This window comes from Anabrus simplex, chromosome 5 (genome assembly GCF_040414725.1).
Source record: "Anabrus simplex isolate iqAnaSimp1 chromosome 5, ASM4041472v1, whole genome shotgun sequence".
In the NCBI taxonomy this organism is placed as follows: domain Eukaryota; kingdom Metazoa; phylum Arthropoda; class Insecta; order Orthoptera; family Tettigoniidae; genus Anabrus; species Anabrus simplex.
Window position 1 is genome coordinate 239,042,019 of NC_090269.1, and position 25,851 is coordinate 239,067,869.

Sequence of the window (25,851 nt, forward strand, 5' to 3'; positions counted from 1 at the left end):
CAGCAAGCATGGGCCACAATTCCTCAGGAAGCGATCCAGGGTCTTATTGACGCCGTGCCTCGACGAATTCACCAATGTATTGCAGCTCGTGGTGGGCACATCCTATATTGATTGTTGTCCAAACTTGCAGTCAGAGGGAGCTGAAAGTGTAACAATAGAAACACAACCTAACACTCGTCCTGCATGTTCAATTGCAGCAATGTAGCACCATTCCTTCTGGGTGTTGCAATTTCCATTTTCTTCAGTGTATTTCCATTTGTAATTCGTGCCTTGTGAGGCCACAGAGTGTAAGATTGTGATGTAATGTTGCCTTGAGTGGGTTGCAAGAAATCGAGAGCATGCAAGCTCTTTTCAAAGTTTTGTAATAGTGAAGGGTGCCTTTAGAAGGCTAAATATTGTAACTTTGGAGCAAGAGGTCTTAAACTGGAATATTTCCGTCCCTGTCTAACCATTGAGATTTCGTAAGTTTTGTAAACTGGATCCGGTATCTCAGGTAAACTAAGGGCTTGGAGCCCAAAAGCTGTAAAATTCACTAATTTGGGTTTTTCTAAGTCTGGTTTCAAGATTGCTAATTGTACCTGTCATGTTGTTGTGTTCACTAAGTGAAGAAATTTGTTAAGTTGGATATTTTAAAAGAAATATAACCTTTAAAAGTTTTAATTCAATTCTTGCTATTGTAGTTAGACCCATTCACCCCAGTACCTTCTTTCATCTCTGTCTGCTCCACGGATATCTCCGTAATAATATTAATAATGATAATAATAAGTTGGCCGTGCGCGTAGAGGCGCGCGGCTGTGAAGCTTGCATCCGGGAGATAGTAGGTTCGAATCCCACTATCGGCAGCCCTGAAAATGGTTTTCCGTGGTTTCCCATTTTCACACCAGGCAAATGCTGGGGCTGTACCTTAATTAAGGCCACGGCCGCTTCCTTCCAACTCCTAGGCCTTTCCTATCCCATCGTCGCCATAAGACCTATCTGTGTCGGTGCGACGTAAAGCCCATAGCAAAAAAATATTATTAATAATAATAATAATAATAATAGTAATAATAATAATAATTCTGACATATAGAAGAGGCTTCCCCTATAGAACAGATATACCGTATAGTAAATAGGCAGGCAGCGCCTTATCTCCTAGCATTAGTGCTAGTGAAGCCAGAAACTTGCGGCCGCCGCCAACTTACGTCACTACAGATTCACTGAAAACATGCATGTTATTATGTTACGTGCAGTTTTGTTTTATGTTGTTTTTATGTACATTTCACATTTTTTCGGAAAACTGCTCTGTGGCAGAATGATGAATACCCGTGTAGTGCTTGGGTGTGATTTTTTCCTATTCACGAAAAAAGAATAGGGAAGGAATATGTGTTTCAATACACCGGTAAGTTGCGTACTTGTGCTCATGTACACTTGTTGCCTACTTATTAATGAAATGAGATTTACGATTAAAGATGCCTATTTCACTTCCTTCCGATGTATATTTTTTGGCGTAGCTCCCTTGTGATGGAGTGCGGCATAGGGCATAATAATACTAATGTTACTACAAAATTTGCTTACAAGTTAAGTTTTAGTTGTGCTGGTATTAGTAATTGAATAATAGCGGCCTCGGTCTCTTCTAATCTTTAAAGATATGTTAAGAAGATGTCAAAATTGCTGTTAAAATTAGAGTGCAATTTTGGTAAGCTTGCATCAGTCGAAATATGGCGTTAGGTTTATTATCACAGAATATTATTGAATATATCTCAGGATTTGTGGTAAAGATGTTAGCTAATTCCCTACAGTGTGGTACTTGTAAGGAAAATTTTGTACAAAAAGAAAATCCTTAGGCGCGCTGAGTGGCTCAGATGGTTGAGGCACTGGCCTTCTCATCCCATCTTGGCAGGTTCGATTCTGGCTCAGTCCCGTGGTATTTAAAGGTACCGGTATTCTCATATGTCAGCCTCGTGTCGGTACATTTACTGACACATAGAACTCCTGCGGGCCAAAATTCCGGCACCTCGGCGTCTCTGAAAACCGTGAAAGTTGTTAGTGGGACGTAAAATAAATATCATTAACCATTATTATTACAAAATCCTCATCCATTCAATTCTCTCCAGAATAGAAGTAATCTGCATGTTCCTAAGAAAGATGTTCATATGTGCAAACTTACTGAGATGTATTTCGGAGAGAATAAATGTAATGGTTTAAGCTCAGTCTTGAAAGGGAACATACCAAATGAAGTCACAGGATCAGTTGTACGTAAAACTTTTCTTTTTCAAGTTAAAGATCGCATACTTTTGACCTAAACTCAAAGGGCACGCACGTTTATCACCTTATTAGTGTAATTTCATCGCTGTGCTGAAAATACGTGGGAGAACCCGCGTCGTGGCGATGATCGTAAAAACTCGCCACGGTAGATTCATCTCACCTCATACCCGACCCCCTAAGAGAAACTGGACACGGATTGGACAAATAAACAAACCTGAAAATACGTGTGAAACATGCTGTAAGAGAATTGAATGGAAACATATTTGACCAAAGATCGGTCGAAACCAGGTTGGTTATTTTTAAGCATTGGTAAATTGATATACCAGTCTTTCATTTTTTTTGAACAGTAAAATAAAGGACCTAATAGATCTAATTAATCAATGTTATTATTATTATTTCGATGTGCTTTCAATTATTTTAATTATCTCCTGTCCAATATTTCCCTTTCGGCTACTATTTTAAATTAATGCATCGGGTTAGTGTAGTGACGTAAGATGGCGACGGCCGCACGCTTCCGGCTTCAGAATCTTGCTGCTCGATTGCCAGTCTAAATCTATACGTCTGTGCTCTAGATTTAGACAACACTTTGAACATTTTGCTTCGGTGACATCTAGCGGCGAAATGCTGAACTCCGTCGTGCTACCGGAATATGGTTCGGTTATTCAGCCTGGTAACAGGCCACCCCTTTGTACATCGACCTCAGAACCGCTTATAACGCATGAACGTGTAGAAGAGGAATGCGGTTCGATAATTCTGAAGTGGAATTTCCCAAGCACTTGCCAGTTCATTTCCCCGAAATTTGGCATATATATGAAAGGATATGTTTACAATATTTATGTTAAATATCACTAGCCTTCAGGTAATAGTAAAGTTTAAATATCTGGAAATGTTAACACACTTATCAAAACTTTCAGATAACAAGAGAAGCTTTAAGTACATATATTACAGAAGATATTTAATGAAAAACCCAAATTTCACAACTTATACTACCATACTCGCATAATTTCTCTTATAACTTTTTATTGAAATAGACTCAAAATGAATGCAGAATTTCATTTTAAAAGTTCCAAACCTTAATATTATTTCAATTTTTCTGAAAATTATATCAAAAGTCTGTTTGAAATATTGTTTTGGACATTTAAAATTGATTTTATTGTCTCTACTACTTAAAAATAATTTTTTATTACGCATTAACTTTAGTCTATGACCATGGTTGAATGCTTTTTGCTGTGGCGATATATTGATGGTGGACGCAACACTCGTGATTTAAATTAAAATTTGGCTCCTAATTCCAAACTAGACATTTGCCTAAAATTAAAAAATCCACCAGGACATTTACCTTTCCCGATAAAACACCCTATCCCTGACGTGGAGTCCAATCCACGACCTTCACGGTGAGACGAAAATGTATTTACCACCTTGGGCCAGAGAGCCTCTCCAAAAGGGATATAGTTACTATCAAAACGTACCTGATATTATAATCCCTGCTAGTGAATGATGTGGTGACGGATGATCAGAGGTTGACCCTAAAAATGGGTGAATTGGTCGTTAAACTGCATTCTAACCACATATCCGTATACTCACAGTCTTCGACGACGAACGTCTGGTTGTCTCTACGGAAGCCCTGACCATCTTTGCGGATTACGTAGGTCCAGAAATATATGGTATCACCTTTCTTCAGCTCCACGTTGGTGTCCTCGAAGACCCAGCGGCCGTTCCTCGGACTTGTGATTTCTTTGGAATAGGTACCAGCATCCGGGAAATTGAGGGCCTTGTTTATGTTACCGTGGAATTCGAACTGTTTCAAGTCCGAGGAATCTGAAATGAGACACACAAGTCGTTTACATGAAGCTCAACGATGATGGTGTAGAAGAAGAAATCACTGCTACTGATAATCAGAGAACACCATCAATAGGTTGTAGAGTTTATCTTACGCATGACCAGCTCAGAACAACTTCTTCCCCCAGCCTTATGCCAGCAAACCCTGCAGAAACGAAGTAACATTTTTTTGATACGGGGGGAAGATATTGGGGACAAGAACGTAACAAATGATTGCGTTCTGGAACAATTCTTCTTCAATACTTACCTGTATATGCACTTCCAGATACTAAATATACCGGGCGAGTTGGCCGTGCGGTCAGGGGCACGCAGCTGTGAGCTTGCATCCGGGAGATAGTGGGTTTGAATCCCACTGTCGGCAGCCCTGAAGATGGTTTCCCGTTGTTTCCCATTTTCACACCAGGCAAATGCTGGGGCTGTACCTTAATTAAGGCTCGGCCGCTTCCTTCCAACTCCTAGGCATTTCCTATCCCGTCGTCGCCATAAGAGTTATCTGTGTCGGCGCGACAGAAAGCAACTAGCAAAAAAAAAAAAAAAAAAAAAAAAAGGTACTAAATAAGTTCCATTCCCAGTGAGGCCAGTAGGTGAAGTACAGCACAAGCTTTAACAAGCTTATTCAAACAATTTGAGGCATTGTTGGTATGGAAACCTAGAGGCTGTTCTTTGACACTCCATACATTTCCATCTCATTGAAACTGCCTTGCCTTGTCCACCAAGAAAGATTAGACCTAAATCCATCAGTACCGAATGAGATATTCGTGTGTCTGAAAGCTTACACTAGGGAGAGTGTGGGTTCAAATCGCAACCATCGGCAATCCTGAATATGGTTTTCCATGATTTTCCGTGGTTTTCCATTTTTACGCCAGATGAATGCTGGGGCCGCTCCTTAATTAGAGCCACGGAATCTTCATTTCCAGTCCCAAAATTCTCCTATGGCATCCTCACTGAAAATCCATTGGAGCTAAATAGAATAAATCTTCGGTGCCCCCTGCCTGTCGTAAGAGGTGGCTAGGAAAGTGGGTTGTCAACCATGTATTCTACCTCAGTCTAACATTACTGCCACTTACTTTTTCCATCATCCTCACTTTGGTATTCGATCTCCCTTGGTCACATCTTGTTCTCTTCCATCCCTGACACTGGTAAGTTTGTAAGGGCTAGGGAGTACTGTAGTGCTGTACATTGTTCGAACTTGAGACGGGTAACCAAGATGGAGCAACATGTGCCTTGCTGCATATGCAACCACCATCGCACACGAGTGTAGAATGTAATCTAAAACGCCCGAGTTTGCTTTCGACAGGGCATGTTCGAAGCGAAGTTTGCTGACCAGGGAGGATGGCCTTGCTTTCCTTACTGGCGTTGGAAGCAATGTGATTCATCCTGAGATGAGCAAGCTCTTGTTTACAAACAGAAAATGCCGGGAATTCGGAGGTATAAAACTATTATAGAATGGTTGAGTTGAGTTGAAGTTCACTATGCCACGTGAATCGATGGACAGCGTTATGGCTAAAATACAAAACTGTGAATATAAACTAATGAAGAGAGATGGGTAAAGTTCTGATGTTTGGAAGAAATCGCTGCTTGTGATCCCTGCAGACAGACGGCAGACCGAGCACTGTTCCTGTGAAACGTGCAATATAGTGTTAACATACAGTATAAATCCCGTTACAACTCATTTGAGAAAACACGTCTGCAAATGTAATACTAGTGCTTCTCGCCAAGCATTGCTCGGCAATACAAAGCAAACCATAACTAGCGCGTGTGTCTTAATGTGTGCCGAAGATTTCCGACCATTCAACGCTGTTGCAGGAGAAGGATTTAAAGTTTTAGGGCAAGAACTGATTAATATCGGTGCTAATTTTGGCAAATTAGATATTGTTGATGTGTTACCACATACGTCCAAGGAAAGGCAGATGAAATACGAAGCGAAGTAATACTTCTGATTATTTCTGCCTTACGCGACAATAATGTTACTCGGCTACTGTAGTCTAAGCAGTTACATTATCTGACGCTGACTAAGCAGCGTATAGACAGAGAGTGGAAGCTGATCAGCATGCGCGTTTTACTGTAAAATTTCCAGACACAAAAAAAAGTAACTAAAATTATAATCGAGGAAGTTTATGAAAGAATGTCTGATTGTAACATTCCTCAACGTGATTATAAAAACATGTTTTTCGTAATAGATAGGGTTCAAATATAAAGAGAGCTTTCGAAGATCATAGACGTATGCCTTGTGCTGCTCACTGCATAAATACAGCACTTGAGCACGTATTTGATGAGTTGAGATTTCTTTTGGAAAATGCTCCAGTATCTACAAACACAATAAACGCCGCAAAGGCTGTGGTGAAGTATCTGAAAAAAAAAAAGCAGTCTTTCTCGCCAGCTTCAAACAAACGTACAGCAAGAAGTAATTACAAGGTAGAATAGTCCCTATGCGATGTTACAGTCTATTTTTAAGAAGCATGATCAAACTGTTGCATTGTTGAGAAATGATAATACCTTGTAGATGTCGGATGGCTGAAGTTATGAAGTTTCAGAAAAGGTAGTATTCCTCCTAAACCATTCAAAGAAGCAACAGATGACCTGGAACATGAAACAACACTAAAATTCACGAGTCTTTGGCTGAATGGTCAGCGTCCTGGTCTACGGTTCAGAGGGTCACGGGTTCGATTCCCGGCCGGGTCGTGGATTTTTATCCTTCATTGGTTATTTCCAATGGCCCGAGGGCTGGGTGTTTGTGCTGTCTCCAACATCTCTGCAACTCACATACCACACATAACACTACCCTCCACCACAATAACACGCAGATAACCTACACATGGCAGATGCCGCCCACTGTCATCGGAGGGTCTACCTTACAAGGGCTGCACTCGGCTAAAAATAGCCATACGAAACTATTATTATTATTATTATTATTATTATTATTATTATTATTATTATTATTATTATTATTATTATTATTAGTAGTAGTATTATTGTTATTGATTTCTGCAGTTTGTGTCACCTAAGTGATATATGCATATAGTCATTACATCAATATTATGTTGAATTTTGTATTTGCTCTTAGAAATCAGTAAAATAAAGCTCAGAGCTCAGAAGTTCTGTGTGAAAAGCTATGTCTCAACTGTACACAAAATAGCCACATTTCTGTGGACTCTGTTTCGCCACCTGCAAATGCTAGAAGATGGAAGGACGGCTGTAATGGACGAAATCAGATGTATCTGTGGGACATTTGATATACGAAGTTCGAAACATAATTTGCTGCCTGTAGTTACCTAATTGCATTCCAACATTCATCAAACAACTTGTTTCGTTACTTTATTTCTAATCTTATCCTTTTCTCTCCTTCACAGCGCACCGTGCATGCAGCGACCATCCTACAATAGCCTCTGAATAAAAAAGAACAAATGTGAGTGGATAAACGACAGTTCTACTCCTGATGACGGATTAGGGATATACTGAGATATGAATCCTGATGATGATGTTGATGACCTATTGCGCTGGTGGAACGAACATGGAACACTCTGTCAGTAGTTATCAGATGAACGTTGTATATTCAAGCAACCAGAACAGGCAGTGAAACAAACTTTAGTAAAGCTGGAATGCTTTTAACAAGTCGCAGGAGTCAGCTAGATCCAAATCAAGTCAACGATTTGTTATTAGTTCATAACATTCATGATAAATAATTATTTTGTATTTTATTCCCTATTTGGCGCTACAGTTTCTGCACTAGTCATATCTCCTTGGATAGAAAACTTTGAGCAAAGAGGATTTACATAATTTTGAGGTTGACATTTACCTTTATGTAAATTCATTAATTCAGGGTTCGTAACTAGCAGTTATTTTTCATATACTTAGTTCCATTCATTTATACGTGTGATTATACCGGGTGGTCCGCCAGCCCTTTGCGATCCAGTTTTATGCATCCCTTCACATTTACTACAATTCTGAAAGACATCGGTCCCTCTCCCTAAACCGGGGTAATATAACGAGATGTGTGTTTACGGGCTAGAAGACAGCAGGCAAAAAATAAGGCTGAAGTTACCGTCACGCTGACCACGTGACACTCTAATATCTTGGCTTGTATGGCCATAGATAATGGGTGATTATTCTTCGACATACGCAGGCCAAAGTTGTTATATACACTACTCAGAAAAGAAATTGTACATGTTCATACCTCAATACCTCGCATGCATAACGAAAGAAAAACAAACACCCAATTAAAAACTTTCCTTTTTAGAACAATGAAGAACTAAAATGATATTGACGACGTCATTGAAACACGTGTCATAAACTAAATGGTCCATGGTCATACACGAAAATGGCTACGCGGTAATTCAGCGCCTTAATAAGGAGTATTGCCACCCACCACATGGATAACAGCTTCACAACGCTTTGCCGTGTTTCTGACAAGGCGCCGCATGTTCAGTTGAGGCAAACGTCCCCACTCCTTCAAAAGGACATCGAGTGTTTGGGGTGATTGATTTCTCGCTCGGATGCATAATTCCAGTTAGTCCCAGACTTGTTCGATCGGATTCAAGTTTGAACTTCTGTAAAGCTAATCCATTCGTTGCACCTGATGCTCTTGCAAGAATCTCCGATTGATGCGCTCTAGCATTATCATGCAGGAATACTGCGTTTTCTCTAAGTTTCCTCACGTGAGGAATCGCACGCGGCACAAAGATCTCGTCAATGTACTGGCGCTGACGAGCAGATAAGGTTCCATTGCGAATGATCAGAAAATCGCTTTTCGTGTGAAGACTTAGGCCTGCGTACATCTTAACAAGTCCACCTCCATAACAGCGAGACAAAATCCCTCTCTACGACTTCTCCAGACACGCAAATATAACGATATAACGTGAAACAGGATTCATCTGAGAATAACACAGGACGCAAGGGTCCTCACCGCCATTGCAGGTGATCGCTGGCAAACTGCAGTCTCCTAACACAATGTCGTCTGTTCAGTATAAATAATTGAGCGGGTCGTTCTGATCTTAAATTGGCCTCTCAACGATTATTTCAGACTGGTCACTAATGCGCACTCCAGACTACAGGACTATCTGTAGTGCTCACACTGTAACTTGCAGTTTCGGAAAGCTTGTAGACGTACAAAACGATCCTGTCCCTGGGTTATTTTCCATCGGTGATCCGTACCAGGTGCCCGCCAACATTTCTTGGAAACATTTCCACAGATACCGACTCGTATTCTGAGCAACCCCTAGTATTCTAGCAACACACCTCTGCTAGTAGCTTTCCTGTAGCACTGTAAGTGCTCGAGTGAGTTCATTCGACGACAACTTCTTCCCCCGTTGCCTACTTCGCTCCGCACGATCAGCCACAACTTGCAAACAGTACACTCCACACAGACCAACCTTCACACACACTTTGAACTGGGGAAGTTGTACCTTTCCACTGACTCGACACCTCCCATACATCCAAATGACGGTGAAGTCATCTGTTATGTAAACAAGACACGTTATTGCCGTAATAGTCCAAATCCCATCCCACTATTTATTCGTACAATGTAATTGAGAACACCTAAAGACGTGACCAAATTTATTTTTGAACAGCGTACGTAGTCTTTCCACTCTGTGTGTATATTCATACAAATAAAAATTAATGATAAACCAGTTTACTTTCTATATATTCATTCTTAATGTTTCTTTTCTAATAAGTGTTACTTGTACTTCTCTTAAAACAATAATCCACCACCACCATTGTATTTACTACATAGGGTCCTATACTGAAACAACCCGTCAAACTCATATCTCTTTCAAGACATAGAGGTCCCTAGCAATATGGATGGTACAGGTTTTCACTTCCCAAAACTCGGCACGTAGTGGAACAGCCACTTTTGTTTCCAGGAATTAAATTAATACTCAACTCTATTGTAGGCTGAGCGAAACTCATTGGCTATTTCCTCTCAGGAACTGGAGGCGTTATTTCTAAATACCTCAAATTCTTAACGAGAAATCGAACCTTTTTCCTTCCAGAAAAAACAACTACAGTCCTCACATACTTAAATTAATTAATGAATTAATTAATACGAGCATCAAGGGCACAGTATATAAAGGTAGAAATTTGAGTTTCTGACTGTTGAAGGTAGCTGGAGGAGAAGCTCACCTGGTATGGAGACCCTCAGACCTCGGGGGTACAGTGCTTCCACAAGAGCGTCAGGTACGGTGTAGGGCTCGTTGGTGTTGCTTGATTTCATGGACAGTAAAGTTGTAGTCACGGTGACAACAACTGGAAGAGAAGAGTTCGGTGAGCAGGGAAAATGCCTTCAGGACATTTCAAAACATGAGAAAGAAATAATAATAATAATAATAATAATAATAATAATAATAATAATAATAATAATAATAATAATAATAATAATAATAATAATAATAATAATAATAATAATAATAAGATAGACATTCTAATATAAGCTGTCGACTGCCACGAGTATCATATCTGGTAGGCTACTCGTTGCTACGAAAATACCATGATAATCATTCTCTCTGTGTTATTATGTTAGGTTACTTAATTTACAAAAAAGTACTAAATGTATAATGATACAAAAACCATCACCATCGACAGTTACCTCGTTACCATAATAACAGAACAATATTTCCATGTGTTGTATGCCGTCAAGATTGTTCTTATTATTCTCACGATTCATGGACGATAATTTCGACATCATGAAAAATGGTGACACTGTTGTGAATGCAATGTGATAAAACTCACCGCGTACTTACTACTTCATGAAGCCTGTGTTGCCTTAGGGGATATAACATTCTATTTCGAATATTTAATATATATTTAGCAAAGATTTCCTCAAAGCGAAGGTTATTTCCAGATGGCTTCAGAGTGATCCGATTGTCCAATGCCGTATTCCAGTACGGCTTATCGCGGAGATTATGATACAATCGTTTGACATCTTGAAATGTTCAAAATTTCCACGCTTGAATACAGGCCTCATTGAGTTCTATGCTCCAACATTCTGGGTACAGTGTGCCTCAACGTAGGTCAGTTCAGTTAAGACAGACTCAGTATGTATCATTCTTTAATTCCAGCAAATAAATATATTTGGCCCTGCGTATGAGACACTCTTCGTTCGACTCCTTGGCTAAGTGGTCAGCGTCCCGCGTTCGATTCCCGGCCGGGTCGGGGATTTTAATCTCTTCTGATTAATACTTCTGGCTCGGGAACTAGGTTATTGTGTTTATCCCAACACTTTCCTCTCCTTGTTCAGACAACACACCAAACTACCAACCTCCACAGAAACACGCAATAGTGATTACATCCCTCCACAAAGGGTTGGCGTCAGGAAGGGCATCCGGACGTAAAACGGGGCCAAATCCACATATGCGTCAGAGATCGCACCCGCGACCCCACAGATGTGGGAAAAGCTATAGAAGAACTATGAGAAACTCTCCCTAAAATTGTACCCTGTGCATTTGTTGCATTCAGATAGTTTAGAGAATTTTAGAACCACTTGTAAACATAACCTCTGTCAGATTATTATTATTATTATTATTATTATTATTATTATTATTATTATTATTATTATTATTATTATTATTACACGTCCGTGCAGGACAGTATTAGTCCGCACAAGCGATTCTTTCTCAACGATGGTACCGCCAAATTATTGTTCATTATTCTGAAGTAGATTAAGTCTCTCGGTTTCTGTATTTCTACTTTTATTTTTATGTTTTATTTTTAGATATTAAGTATTTTAGGTCATAAGTCTACTTCGAACTTGAAAAAGTATTAATGTACTGTAAATTCTGATTGATGCTTTACTTCTTAGTAATGTTGTGTATTTTTATTTTTTGATATTAAGTTCTTACTGACATTTGTTATTTTTAATAATTAATGTATAGTGACTGCAAACCACCTGTAACTGGTTGTATGAAATAAATAAATAAATAAATAAATAAATAAATAAATAAATAAATAAATAAATAAACTCAGTATGTCCCAAAATAATGTATACCGGACCTCCTTCATTCATTTAAAAAGTATAAAAACTAGCAAAAGTATAATAACTGACTTGAAAAGGAAGGTCCAAAGAGTCTACGTGAAAAAGTTGAATGTGAGATGGGGGACAATATTGAGCGGTGTGCGGTTCCATACTGTAGTGAAATCGGAATTCGGAGCATGCGATAAAATTAGTAAAATCTTGGGGCTACAACCTGATAGTACATACTGTGAAGTATCGTTCGTTTCATCCATGCGAGATCAGTGATATCTGCAATAATATATGCGAAGAAACTTTATTAGGTTCATGAAAAATTGTGAGAGAGTTGTGAACTTCCAGATATTTCCAAAGTGTCTCAATATCTTAATTTAACCGACATATGCCCATTACCCTAATTTTGGGGCGGCTGGTTGTTACTACTTTCTGAGAGGTAATGTTTGTCTTAGGAGAAGTTTTACAGTGTGGGTGAATAAAGGTGGTAAGACCGCAGACAGCTCATCGTACTCAAACACAGAACTACATTCTTTGACCAATTAGCCACTGTTGAATATGTGCCAGCTGTACCAGGCAGATGTCCCTGAATAAACAATAAGGAAATCAATTACTTTAGTGTTTTAAAATATTATATGTGTTTCTTTATTCATTAGAGCTTTAATAATAATACAGGAACAAGAAACTGGTCATTAATAATACAGGAACAAGAAACTGGTCATATTTATTCATTTGAAAACTCTACAGACTCATTTATTTCGCTGCCCCAAAAAAGAGATGGTGGGCATAGGGGGGGGGGGGTTTACACTGTTTCATACAATTGTATAGTCCTATAATGACATACGCTTTAATTACATATATGAGTGATTATATCACTTTAAAAACCAAAATGTGTTGTAATTTACTCACTTAAATTGTGTTTTACACACTTACAATAGTTTTTAGATTGACTGTTGACAGAATACTTACAAATTCTTATCCTGGAATTGCAGGTTCGATTCGCCAATACTGATTTGAGCAGCCGAAATCAATGCGCTGAACTCTAATGAGAAGTACACAGAGGTACAGCCATTTTGAGATTACGTAAACAGAAAGTCTTACACTATTTTCTCAATGACCGGGCGAGTTGGCCGTGCGGTTGGGGGCACGCGACTATGAACTTCCATCCGGGGGTTAGTGCGTTCGAATCCCACTGTCGGCACCCCTGAAGATGGCTTTCCGTGGTTTCCCATTTTCACACCAGCCAAATGCTGGGGCTGTACCTTAACTTAGGCCACGGCTGCTTTCTTCCAACTCCTAGGCCTTTCCTATCCCATCGTCGCCATAAGACTTATCTGTGACAGTGCGACGTAAAGCAACTAGCCAAAAAAAAAAAATTCTCAATGATGTTTACCTCAACACAGATGAATCTGTGGTTTCATACTTTGGAAGACATGTAACGAACAGCACATCCAGAACAAACCGATAAGGTTTGGTTTCAGATTACGGTCCATGTATTTGAGATTAGGATATCTAGTTCAAGCTGGTCCGCGCCAGGGTATTAGCACAGGTAATACCAATTCTGATCTTGCTATTTGAGGCTCAGTTGTTATACATAAAAGTAAACTGCCTCAGGAGTCTACTTATATTGCATTTATGCAAGCTAGCTAACAGTGGTCACGATTGTACGGGTACAGTTCGCAATAATCTTACTGAAATGTCCACCTGTGGTGAAAAAGCTTCCTCGAGGGAGTTACGACCAGGTTACAGATGTCAAGTCGGGGATAACACTTGTTAGGTTCAATGAGGATAATCTTATGACTCTGGTATCAAACCAAGAAGTATTCCACTTACGGTAGTGATAGTCTTTTGAGTTCAAAATAACAGAAGAAAATATCTGTAAGGCAGCCATCTGTTGCAGAATGGGGGGAAGGGGACGACTACGGCGACGATGACGACGACGACGAGATAGTCTCAAGTAAAAGGTGTCAGTTTTCTGGCCCTTTACTGCATTGAAGAAATGGTATTGGTAATTGATAGTGCCCCATATTAAGCTGCAGTTTGAGTAATGCCTTTAGATTTACAGGATTTACAGATTTGCAGGTACGGCAACATGTGTATATTGGGCAGAAATAACGGGATAAAATGGGGGTGTAAGAGAAACAGTCCCAGTGGCATTGCTGTTCGCTTCTCACCAAGGCAGTCTGAGTTTGATTCCCGATCAATGAATGTGGGATTTTTCGAAAGTAAGTTGTAATATGTGGTGAGACTGAGAACTAAAACTATAGGAAATATAATTTTAAAGTTTTTTTATTTAACGTCTCTGAAGAATTTCATTTCTTTGGACTCTGCTGGAATTTTTTTAATGTAACTGGAACATGTTTGTAATAATCTTTTTTAAATAAGGAAACATCAAAATATATCGAACAGTATGAACATTGCAAGATGCAAAAGCGTTTTGAGTGATTTTTTTTGTGTATGTAAATTTTATGTAATTCCATATTCTATTTAAATTTTTCTTGGCTGTATAGTATGAGCTACTGCTCCTGTTTCTTCTGGATCCTTCTGATCCAAATGTTGTGTTGTTGCAGTGAATGTCTAAAGGCTGATGAGCTTTTAAAATTCGTAGTTACCTCCGGGAATGTAATTAGGAGTACCTTTACGTGGGTACGAAGTCCTGAGGGTCTCGAGTTTGGGAGTTTGATCTTCCTTTGAAGTGTGAATTTAACTATGGGAAGCTCATGCTTCCTTCTTTTACAACTTGTTTTACGTCGCGCAGACACAGATAGGTCTTATGGCGACGATGGGACAGGAAAGGGCTAGGAGTGCGAAGGAAGCGGCCGTGGCCTTAATTAAGTTACAGCCCCAGCATTCGCTTGGTGTGAAAATGGGAAACCACGGAAAACCATCTTTAGGGCTGCCGACAGTGGGGTTCGAACCCACTATCTCCAGAATACTGGATACTGGCCGCACTTAAGCGACTGCAGCTATCGAGCTCGGTGCTCATGCTTCTTATACCAGATTCCAAAGATCGTCTTACCATGGCAAAGGCTAATAAGTCTTGTGAATTGGTAACTATTTCCCCCAGTTAATTATAAAGCTTAAACACTTGTCATATATCTTTCTAAATATTTATTTATTTTTGTTGTTTTTTTTTTTTTGGAGAAAAGAAACATAAAGGAAAGAACAAAAGATTATTTTGGAAATACCTTTCCAATTTAAAGTTTCCTTGATGTGGTAATTCATCCAGGAACCTAAGCTCCGCTACTTCTATTCCTCTCCTGCCCTTGTGCATAACTATTATTACTATTGTTATTATTATTCCTTTTTATAACCAACAAGGTGGCAGTACTCACTTTCCTTATGAACCTACATATTTTTCCACAAAGACATTAATTTTTCTTTACGACCTTCTCCAAAGGTACTGATTTTACCACTGGTCCATTCTGAAGAAATATTCACTCCCATCTGTTCTTGTGGTCCTAAATTTGTAACATCTTGTCACATATTACAACCTAGTTTTTTTTTTTTTTTTTTTTTTTTTTTTTGCAGAAGATCACTCATTTCTCTGTAAGAAGTCATTTTTCTGAGTTTATGTCCGGCAATTGGCCCCATCATGTTAAAAAAGAATTCCCTCTTGAATTTCAGCAAATCTTCCAGTACTTGCGATGTTTTCTTCTCATTCACTTGAATCACTAGTTGCAGGTTCAGGAGATACTTCAAAAGCATCGTCATGCGTTCTTTTATTGTATTCATTTTTCTCTAACTTGTGAACCACCAGCAGCCTTGCTCCTACTGAGTCATAAAATATATCTCCGTACAGGTAAAGGCTTCCACTATTCGTAACCTCGGCGCGTGAAGGGGTGGAGTGGTTAGCTCTATGCTCGGCCGCCTTTGCCCCCACAAATTTACCTGGTACTCATTTTTTATGTAGGCTGAGTGAACCTCAGGGCCATGTGCACCTCCGGAAGTGGAAATCTCGTTTCTTGAATTTTACGACTTCCTGACGGGGATTCTAACCTACGTCCTTCCGGGCGATCCGAAAACGCCTTTACCGCCTCGGCCAGGCAGCGCCTTGCTTCTACTGAACAACTGTGAATTCACTTGCCTCGGCAGCACAAACCGAGTGTTTTGAACATTTCAAATTATATAAAAACAATGAATGCAATTAAATTTAAATATACATTAACCCCACATAATTAGGAAAGAACGTAGCTCATCTAAAACTCGTGAGGCTATTTATTACGTGTTTGACGAGAACAGATTGTTTGCTGAAGGGTGAGGAAACGAACCCCCTACTCTATTGTATTCCAGTAAATAAACAATGTGGAACGACAAGAAAGAGCAAGATGATGACTATACCTTTTTTGTAACTCAAAAACTGACGACAGGAAATGGTTTTAGAAAGGCAAGTTGCAGGAACTTCAATCATGTGGGCTCGTGCGCATTATACGTATAGACACGTAACGAAAGCAGACAAACAAGCTTGATTTTAAGCCATTAGTCATCACTTCACAGGAATTTTGATGGGATATTCCGAATCATGTCCAATTCATGGGTTTGTTTTCGTAAAACAGGTGCCGATATTGCGTAACTTTGCGACCGCCACAAAAAAGCACTGATTAATATTATTATTATTATTATTATTATTATTATTATTATTATTATTATTATTATTATCCAAAGGCCATTTCTTCAACATATACTTTGGTTTTATAAAATAAGCCATCATGTTCACAGAAAGCCCTTTTAGATCTTCGATCCATTAACTATAACACTACGTAGAGTAATGATGATGTTGATGATTATCATCATCATCACCATTATCATCGTGGCCACTCTATGTCTACATGAAGTGAGAGAGTTGAAATCGTTCTCAGGATTTGAACAGGAATTCTCCTCTGCTAGAATCATTAGCGGGCGAAAATTGTTCGTTCGTTCGTAATCTGTTTATCCTCCAGGGTCGGTTTTTCCCTCGGACTCAGCAAGGGATCCCACCCCTACCGACTCAAGGGTAGTGTCCTGGAACGTCAGACGCTGGGTCTGGGGATACCATTGGGGAGGATGACCAGTACCTCGCCCAGGCGGCCTCACCTGTTATGCTGAACAGGGGCCTAGTGGGAGGATGGGAATTTTGGAAGGGATAGACAGGGAAGAGGGAAGGAAGCGGCCGTGGCCTTAAGTTAGGTACCATCCCGGCATTTGCCTGGAGAAGTGGGAAACCACGCAAAACCACTTCCAGGATGGCTGAGGTGGGAATCGAACCCCCCTCTACTCAGTTGACCTCCCGAGGCTGAGTGAACCCCGTTCCAGCCATGGTACCACTTTTCAAATTTCGTGGCAGAGCCGGGAATCGAACGCGGACCTCCGGGGGTGGCAGCTAATCACACTAACCACTACACCACAGAGGCGGACCGAAATTTGTTTATAAATCTAAAATACCTCAGTTGAAAGGTAAGAGTGTGAACTGTAACTCAAATATTACTGGTTCCTGAATTAGTAACTCAAGAAAAGATCACATTTCTTGGCCATTTTAAAGCGAAGTAATCATACGTCAAAACGTTAAGAGAGGATTGTATTTCCCCAAGAGAAATAGAGACTTCTTTTAATTTATTATAGAGCCCAACTGCCGTGAATAAAACATCATTAGTAATTGATTCCCAGGATTGGAATTTCCATTGTTCTGTGCCGGCTGGTAATATTGTGCTTAGAAAGGCACATTCATAGCACATTCACATTTAACCTCGTCCCAGGGGTCAATATTGCTGACGATACAAATTGGTAGAGGACGCTCCAACGAGTTAATTCGCTGGAGACTGTTGTTGTTGACTGAACTGTTGCTAAGAGATTCGCCTTGAATAGGTGCTCCCAAATCTTGACTACTGCACACATATATATATCTGAACGTCAATTGTAAATGCAATGCGACGATTTTGAAATTTATGTCGTATGTGACCTGTTTTGGTCGTGCCCTCTTATGGGTTCACTATTGTACATATGTTTGCAGGAATGAGGATAAGCTATGTGATACTTTCGTGTGTGGAGGTCACAGAACACCAATATATAACGGTGGAGGTAGAACCCAGCGAAAAACAATGATAGGTGATCATTTAACAGTTTAGCTTTATGCCGTCCGCCGCACTGCCGCACGATATAGTTTACCATGGTCAGAACTGTCCATCTGACCTGCCCTAACGGTAAATCAAAATATACCCCTCTGCAGTTTCTTTCAGCTCTCCTGTAAAGTTAGCGAAATGTCACTTACGGCAGTTTACCTCCCACGTCCAGATATGTGAACTTGCATTTGGAAGATAGTGGGTTCGAATCCGACCATCGGCAGCCCTGAAGATGGTTTTCCATGGTTTCCCATTTTCATACCACGAAAATGCCGGCGTAGTACCTTAATTAAGGCCACGGCCGCTACTTTCACAATCCTAGCCCTTTCCCATCGTTCCGTCGCCGGAAACCTTCGGTGTATTAGTGCGACGTTAAACAAGTACCGTAACAAAAAGAAACTACTCTGTATATTGGAATCGATGATTGCAGAAAGACTTAAATCCACAAAGTCAAATTTCTAGGAAATTAAAGTAAATTATTTTTATTTTTTACGTCACTCTAGCATTACTTTACTAACTTTGTTGTTGGCGTAGAACAGATCTATATTTTCGGAACTCTATTGGGCCGGGTGAGCGTTATGCCTACTGCTCACGGTAAGATGTTTCGTACAATTTGTTGTACAATTAATTTTATAAAAATTTGGGAAAACAAGTTGTGTTGCTCACGGTAATATTTTTTTTCTAGGGGCTTTACGTCGCACCGACACAGATAGGTCTTATGGCGACGATGGGATAGGAAAGGCCTAGGAGTTGGAAGGAAGCAGCCGTGGCCTTAATTAAGGTACAGCCCCAGCATTTGCCTGGTGTGAAAATGGGAAACCACGGAAAACCATCTTCAGGGCTGCCGATACTGGGATTCGAACCTACTATCTCCCGGATGCAAGCTCACAGCCGCGCGCCTCTACGCGCACGGCCAACTCGCCCGGTAAAATTATTTTATAAAATCCGTGGAAGCATCAGGTTGGCCATCTATGAACTCACTTCTGAACTAAAATGTGTATGTCCTGCCATCTAACGATAAATTTTAAACCAAGAATCAGCTGTTTGAGAGTATGGCTCCAACAAAGCAAAACTTGCTGCTTTAGTTGCAATTATATGTTGTACAGTGGTAAAAAGGAAGAAAAGAAATGCCAGGAAATGCTGGACACGGGATTGGATCAAAAGAAGAGAAGAAGGTAGTGGATTACTGTCCTTGGTCGAAAAATAGTTGAGGTTAGAAGACCAGTATTCATATAGGAATTCGGCGATTGCGTTTTCTGCCTCTCTTCTTGCATTTCGGTTGTGGGGGATCTTCTCTCCAGGATCTCAAATCTGGGTAAACCTCAAGTGAACTCCACAACTCGTCGCAGAAGACACTCCTGTTATTTTTGATCGGCCGGGTGGCTACACATCTTTACTTTCCACTCGCGCCGAGCCAACAAAGCATATAGGCCGACTCCTCGTTGGATGTCAGCCTCCCTACCACCAACCACCATGACGACCACCACCACGACCATCACCACTACCTTTGCGACCGCTGCTCACACCTTTTCCTCGCTTTCCATCACAACTGTTACGTCGTCCCATTCATCGCCGCTTCTATCCACCTCTCTCCCCGCGCTACCTCCTGTTGATCCACCTCGACTATTACGTATTCCTCCCCGCTACTTCACCCGCCCTTCTACGCTGTCTACATCTGCCTTGCCGACCACGACATCACCACCACCACTGTCCGTCGTAACAGCAGCAGCCGCTCATCAACCTCCAACACCGTCAGACACATCAGCCACAAACGAAGTCTTCAGTTGCGTCATCCGCGGCGTAAGCCCACTCATCCCGGCAACCGACATTCAAGAACAACTTCGCCTTCAAGCCATACCCGTCAAGAGGGCATTCCGTATCTACAACTCCACCGGTCCGACGTATTTAATCAGACTTCAGCTTTCCAGTGCAGCAGCCGTCGCCCACCTGATCTCCAGCGGAGCACTTCTCTACGGCCGTCGTCATCCCGTCGAACCCTCTCGTTCACCTCCCCGCCCTAGATATCACCACTCCACCTCTCGTCGCCATACCCGGCCTGATCATCCTCCCTTCCAACGCTCTATCTATGTCCGTCCAACTCCTTCTTCAGCTAATATCTCCCTCCCACCATCACCGACCCTTGAACATCTCCGACACCTCACAACTGTCCTCTATCACATCGCTTCAACACTTTACCACCTTACACTTCCACGACACTTCCTTCTCGACACTCCTGTATAAATCTCAATCCGTATAGCCAGTCATCCAAATTTTCACACCGTTTTTCCCTCTTCTTCATCTCAAACATCCCACTGTTCTCTCCACATCTCCCGGCCCGAGAGATCGCGACACGATCTAGGGGGCCCGCCCCGTCCGTCGGGCGGGGAATGAAAGCTCTGCAGCAGCAGCAGCGGTTGTGGGGGACGAACACCTGCTCTGGTTGGAGAGGGGAACACACATAACACACGCCCGAAATTTTTCGGCTGGGTGGCCATCATCTTTAATAGCTCACTCAGTCGGCCCACTATAAACACAAACAGGCAGACGCCTAGTTGGCAGTCGCCTATCCTCATCATGACCTACTGCCTCATCCCTGGCGTGGAACTCCACATTCCCGAAGATCACATATTTGAAGACCTCCAAGCAGACGACGTTCCAGTTCTCAACGCCTTCAGACTACAGGACGGTCAGACCGCAGCACCATCTACTCACGTTTTAGTCCAACTAGAAGGAGAAGCAGCCCAACGCCGCCTGTTCACCACCGGAGCAAACATCCATAATAAAACCTACGCAGTGGTGCCAACCCCCCCATGCATCCTGAACCAAATAAAAGCCGACCCTTATCACATCCCCATCATCCAGGTGCCCCCATCGCCCCTACCAACCTTACCCACAACAACAACAACAACAACAACTACCCTCACAACCATAACTCCGTCAACTTTTACCCCCTCCCCAGACATATTCACCACCGTCACAACTTCCCACCCATCCCCAGTAATGTCATCATCCCAGCAGACCCCAGCCACCCCACCACTGCAATTTCCGCCGGACGCCGCAGTCTCACCACCAGCAAACCAACAACAGACGCCCCCACCAGCCGTCTTCAGCTGTGTACTACGTGGGATATCTCCAGAAGTTACCGAGCAAAACGTAATCCAAGAACTACGGAAAACTGGAGTCAATGTACTTAGAGCCATCAGAATTTACAACAGCCATGGACCTACTTTCATGATGCGCCTCCAGATGCCCAGTAAAGAAGACGCCCAGCACCTCATCAGTACCGGCGCACAAGTCTATGGTCGCCGCCATCGAGTAGAGCCCTCCCACTCCCCACCCCTACCCCCACGAAACCGCCAACCATCGATCAATTCACACCGCCGCCCCCAGCCAACCCTCCCCTGTGTTCCCCCATATCTACAACAAACTCCGTTCCCTCTCCCAACTGGACCCATCCCTCTACCTCTCCAAACATACGACCTTCTTCGCCTCCTCATTCTATCTCTCCATAACATCACCACCACCCTCCAGTTCCTAACCTCCCATAGCTACCCCGGACCCTACGTCCGACCGACTTAGGCACATCATACTCATCTTTAAGAATTGTATCACCCCATCCATCAGTCTGCATTGTAAAACTCACCAAAATATCAATAAAGTCTTATATATACCAGCACTTAGACAAGACGCAAATCCTCTCCCATCTCCTAACTCTTCACATCCTTTACCCACCTCCTTCTTCCATCACATCTCCCCAACCCGCCCGCATCTCTTGGCCAGAGAGAGGGCGACACCCTCTAGGTGGCCCGCCCCACCCCTTCAGGGTGGGGAATGAAAGCATTGAAGCAAGCAAGCAGCGGTTGTGGTAAAGTGGTGTTTTAACTTCGTACAAACAAGGATATTGCTGGTATTCGTCCAGTAAAGTACTAACAGCTTCCTTAGTCCACCCGGATCCTGCCATTTTAGAAAGAAGTGTTTGTTTACAATCGAGCTTCACAGTCTTCTCACGACGTAGCGCCAGGCATCATCGTGTTGTCAGCTTCGCTGATTGCTTCGTTTCGTAAAATTAATTTTACGGAATAGAACATGTCCTATTTTATGAAAAGTTTTATCAAATGTTTTATAAAACTTTAATTATGACCGTGAGCAACAGGAATTTTATAAAATTAAATTATTGTACAATAAATTTGACAGAAAATTTTACCGTGAGCAACAGACATTACAAAAGCATGGTGGAAGTTTTCAGATCGAAGTCAGTCCTAAACAATACATGCGGCGACAGTGGTAAATACTTAATTTTAAAGAAGAAGAAACACTGTATCTAGCTACAAGAATCTGATTTCAGTAAGACGTCTCTGGGTGATGCAATAGTATAGCCGTGCTACGCGCCTAACAATTAGAGTAGCCTTGGACAACTGTGTGATATCACGTTATGCGAGATGGTGGTGATGGTGGTGATTATTTTAAGAGGAATTACAACTAGGCAACCATATTCTATATAACACTAATCAGAAGGGAAAATGGAAGGGATCCGACACTTCGAAAAATGAAAGTATCGGCTAAAAAAGACAAGGGCCACAAAGGGTGTGGAAATGAAAGACTCCCTAGGATTCGCTAAACCTAATACCGTTGGGGTCGGAAAATAACAAGAGTGGACCAAGGGAGGTCGGATAAGATTGATAAAAGTGAGGAGTCTAGCACACGTGGAAGCAATACCAGGACTCATCTAAGGGCCCCAAGGTCACCAACCCACGCTCCGAAGTTAAGATCCCCTGGGACCCCCTTTTAGTGCATATGATTATGTGAGATATGTCCGACTCGTTGGCTGACTGGTCAGCGTACTGGCCTTCGGTTCAGAGGGTCCCGAGTTCGATTCCCGGCCGGGTCGGGGATTTTAACCTTTATTGGTTAATTCCAGTAGCCCGGGGCTGGGTTTTTGTGCTGCACCCAACATCCCTGCAACTCACACACCACACATAACACTATCCTCCACCACAATAACACGCAGTTATCTACACATGGCAGATACCGCCCACCCTCACCGGAGGGTCTGCCTTACAAGGGCTGCACTCGGCTAGAAATAGCCACACGAAACTAATTTAATGTGAGATGTCATTTGATTTGTTTAAATGGGTTCTACACGTGTACAGCAAAAATATTCATGTAGCGAATATTTGAGACATTTGCGGTGGGAAAATTGCGGGAAGTTTCTTTGCGATATATGGCCAATAAACGGCTTCAAAATTATCAGAAGTTCATTCGAGAGTAGAGTGGCTTGTTAGAATTCCAAGAAGTCCAAGATCACCAGCGTCAAGCGTCAAAAGGTCTGTCGGGAGCGACTCAAATTTAAGGTATTCTTCTTGTTCTTCTTCTGCTTTCCTTCATGGGGCCCCTAAATATTAGTTCCTAATTAGCGTCGACCTCTAAGATATTTTGCTAACATTTTTTCCATCATTGCCACCAAGATATACCTGCACCTTTCACAAAGCTGCAGGTTGTTCTTATTGGGTCTTGTTGGATTTTTTCTCTCTCTCTTCACCTGGTAGCCCTAGAGTGGAGAGTCTGATTCTACCCAGCGCCTCACATTCGAAAAGTATGTGTTCAGCTGATTCCTCTGCTTCATTGCATTTCCTACATATATTGTCTCTTATTACTCCAGTTCTATATAGGTGTTTTTTCAGATGGAAGTGTCCTGTCGACAGCACTACTACCCATCTTATATTTTCTCTGCTGAGTTTCAACAGTTCTTTAATACCGGTATGCTTCTTGTTTGGTCCTTTTATCAGTTCCTTTGCAAGCCTACATCCTATAGTATTTTTCCAGTTCTCCGTTTGTTTCTTTTGTATCCATTTTCCAATGTAGTGTCTGGCTTGTCTATAGGAAATCCCGCATATAGGTTCTGGGCCTACAAAATGTGTTTCTGCCTTTTCATTTCCTTCTATACCTGAATGCCCTGGCATCCATATTATTTTGACAATGTTGTACTTTGAGAGCTTCAGGAGAAGTGAATGGCAATATCAGACAATTCGGGATATTATCCGGACTGCTTCTAGTGCCTTAATGGCCGCTTGGCTGTCCGTAAAAATGAAAATGTTCTTATTCATATGGTCGCCACCATCGGCAGGACGTCCCACGAACCATGCCAGTTAGACACCGACGAGCGACGAACCGACAGCGTGGGACACAAATCCAACTACGAGCATTTTAACCGCAACAACTTTAATATACGCTATTGAAGCTGGAATTACCGCGGCTGCTGGCACCAGACTTGCCCTCCAATAGATACTCGTTAAAGGATTTAAAGTGTACTCATTCCGATTACGGGGCCTCGGATGAGTCCCGTATCGTTATTTTTCGTCACTACCTCCCCGTGCCGGGAGTGGGTAATTTGCGCGCCTGCTGCCTTCCTTGGATGTGGTAGCCGTTTCTCAGGCTCCCTCTCCGGAATCGAACCCTGATTCCCCGTTACCCGTTACAACCATGGTAGGCGCAGAACCTACCATCGACAGTTGATAAGGCAGACATTTGAAAGATGCGTCGCCGGTACGAGGACCGTGCGATCAGCCCAAAGTTATTCAGAGTCACCAAGGCAAACGGACCGGACGAGCCGACCGATTGATTTTGATCTAATAAAAGCGTCCCTTCCACTTCTGGTCGGGACTCTGTTTGCATGTATTAGATTTTCTTCAAGACATGCTGTGATAGCTATCACTTCAACTTGAAAGACTGTAGTGTGTTTGCAAATTTAAGGTAGTCGAGCTTCAAGAGGAGAGTTCCCCTCGAGCCCCAGCCGAGCACATCTACAGCCCCAAATTTGTTCAGCATAAAGAAAAAAAAATTCCCACCCATACTGATTAGATACCTATTTGGACAGTATCGATCACGTGGTACGTATTTTAGATCAAAACTTGCGGCCGTGACCCCGACACAGCCCCTATTTAAAACTATTTAACTCTACTTAACCCTATGATTGACCTGCCACGGAAACGAAGTTCACTAGTAGTTGGCGAGTTACAAAACAAAATGCATCAGAGTGATGTGAACTGAAATATATTCTATTGCAATAAAAATTGTAAAAAAGGAAGCCATACTTGCCAGTGTCGACTCGGTTCACACACAAGTTCAACATAAATATTACACTATAACTAACATACCTGTAAAAACGCATTATCAAAAAAGAAATAAAAATACACCATTAAATAAAAATTGACAGGTTTCGTTCTTAAAAGAACATCATCAGATTCTATCAAGTCACACTCAGTATTTAGAAATAGTTATGTTTATTTCTCCAGATGTACTGTATGCTGGAGTGCAGACAAGGCAGGACTTCATTAAGGTAAGTTCCAAATATAAAATACCTAGGTGTTCAGACAGAAATAAACATAAATATTTCCAAATACTGAGTGTGACTTGATAGAATCTGATGATGTTCTTTTAGAACGAAACATGTTAGTCTTTATTTAATAGTATTTTTATCCCTTGTTTAATAATGTGTTATTTGCAGGTATGTTATAATGTAATATTTGTACTGAACTTATGTGGACGACAGACTGAAAAGATTTTAAGTTACACTGCTGTCCCTAACACTGAATGAAAATTAATAACAACTCAGCCTCAAAATTCATAAAAGAAAGAACGTTTCCACAACAATATTAAGGACGTAATGTTATTAAATGTTATTAATGTTATTAAATTTCTATGAACTAATGTAAAATA

General features: G+C 41.5%; 1 protein-coding gene and 1 long non-coding RNA gene across 4 annotated transcripts in view; one reads left to right on the forward strand and one right to left on the reverse strand.

Moving 5' to 3' along the window:
- Window positions 1–8,960, forward strand: part of LOC136873936 (uncharacterized) — a 102,981-nt gene extending 94,021 nt beyond the window's left edge. The window contains exon 4 of the long non-coding RNA XR_010860203.2: window positions 7,434–8,960. This is a non-coding gene — a long non-coding RNA (uncharacterized lncRNA). The remainder of the gene's footprint in view (window positions 1–7,433) is intronic.
- The window catches only part of LOC136873933 (uncharacterized), a 223,359-nt gene that overhangs the window by 86,448 nt on the left and 111,060 nt on the right, over window positions 1–25,851 (reverse strand). For all 3 annotated transcript variants that reach the window (XM_067147296.2, XM_067147295.2, XM_067147294.2), the window contains 2 exons: window positions 10,204–10,326; window positions 3,829–4,062 (listed from right to left, as the gene is read on the reverse strand). In XM_067147296.2, the coding sequence (XP_067003397.2) occupies window positions 3,829–4,062; window positions 10,204–10,326 (357 nt within the window). The remainder of the gene's footprint in view (window positions 1–3,828; window positions 4,063–10,203; window positions 10,327–25,851) is intronic.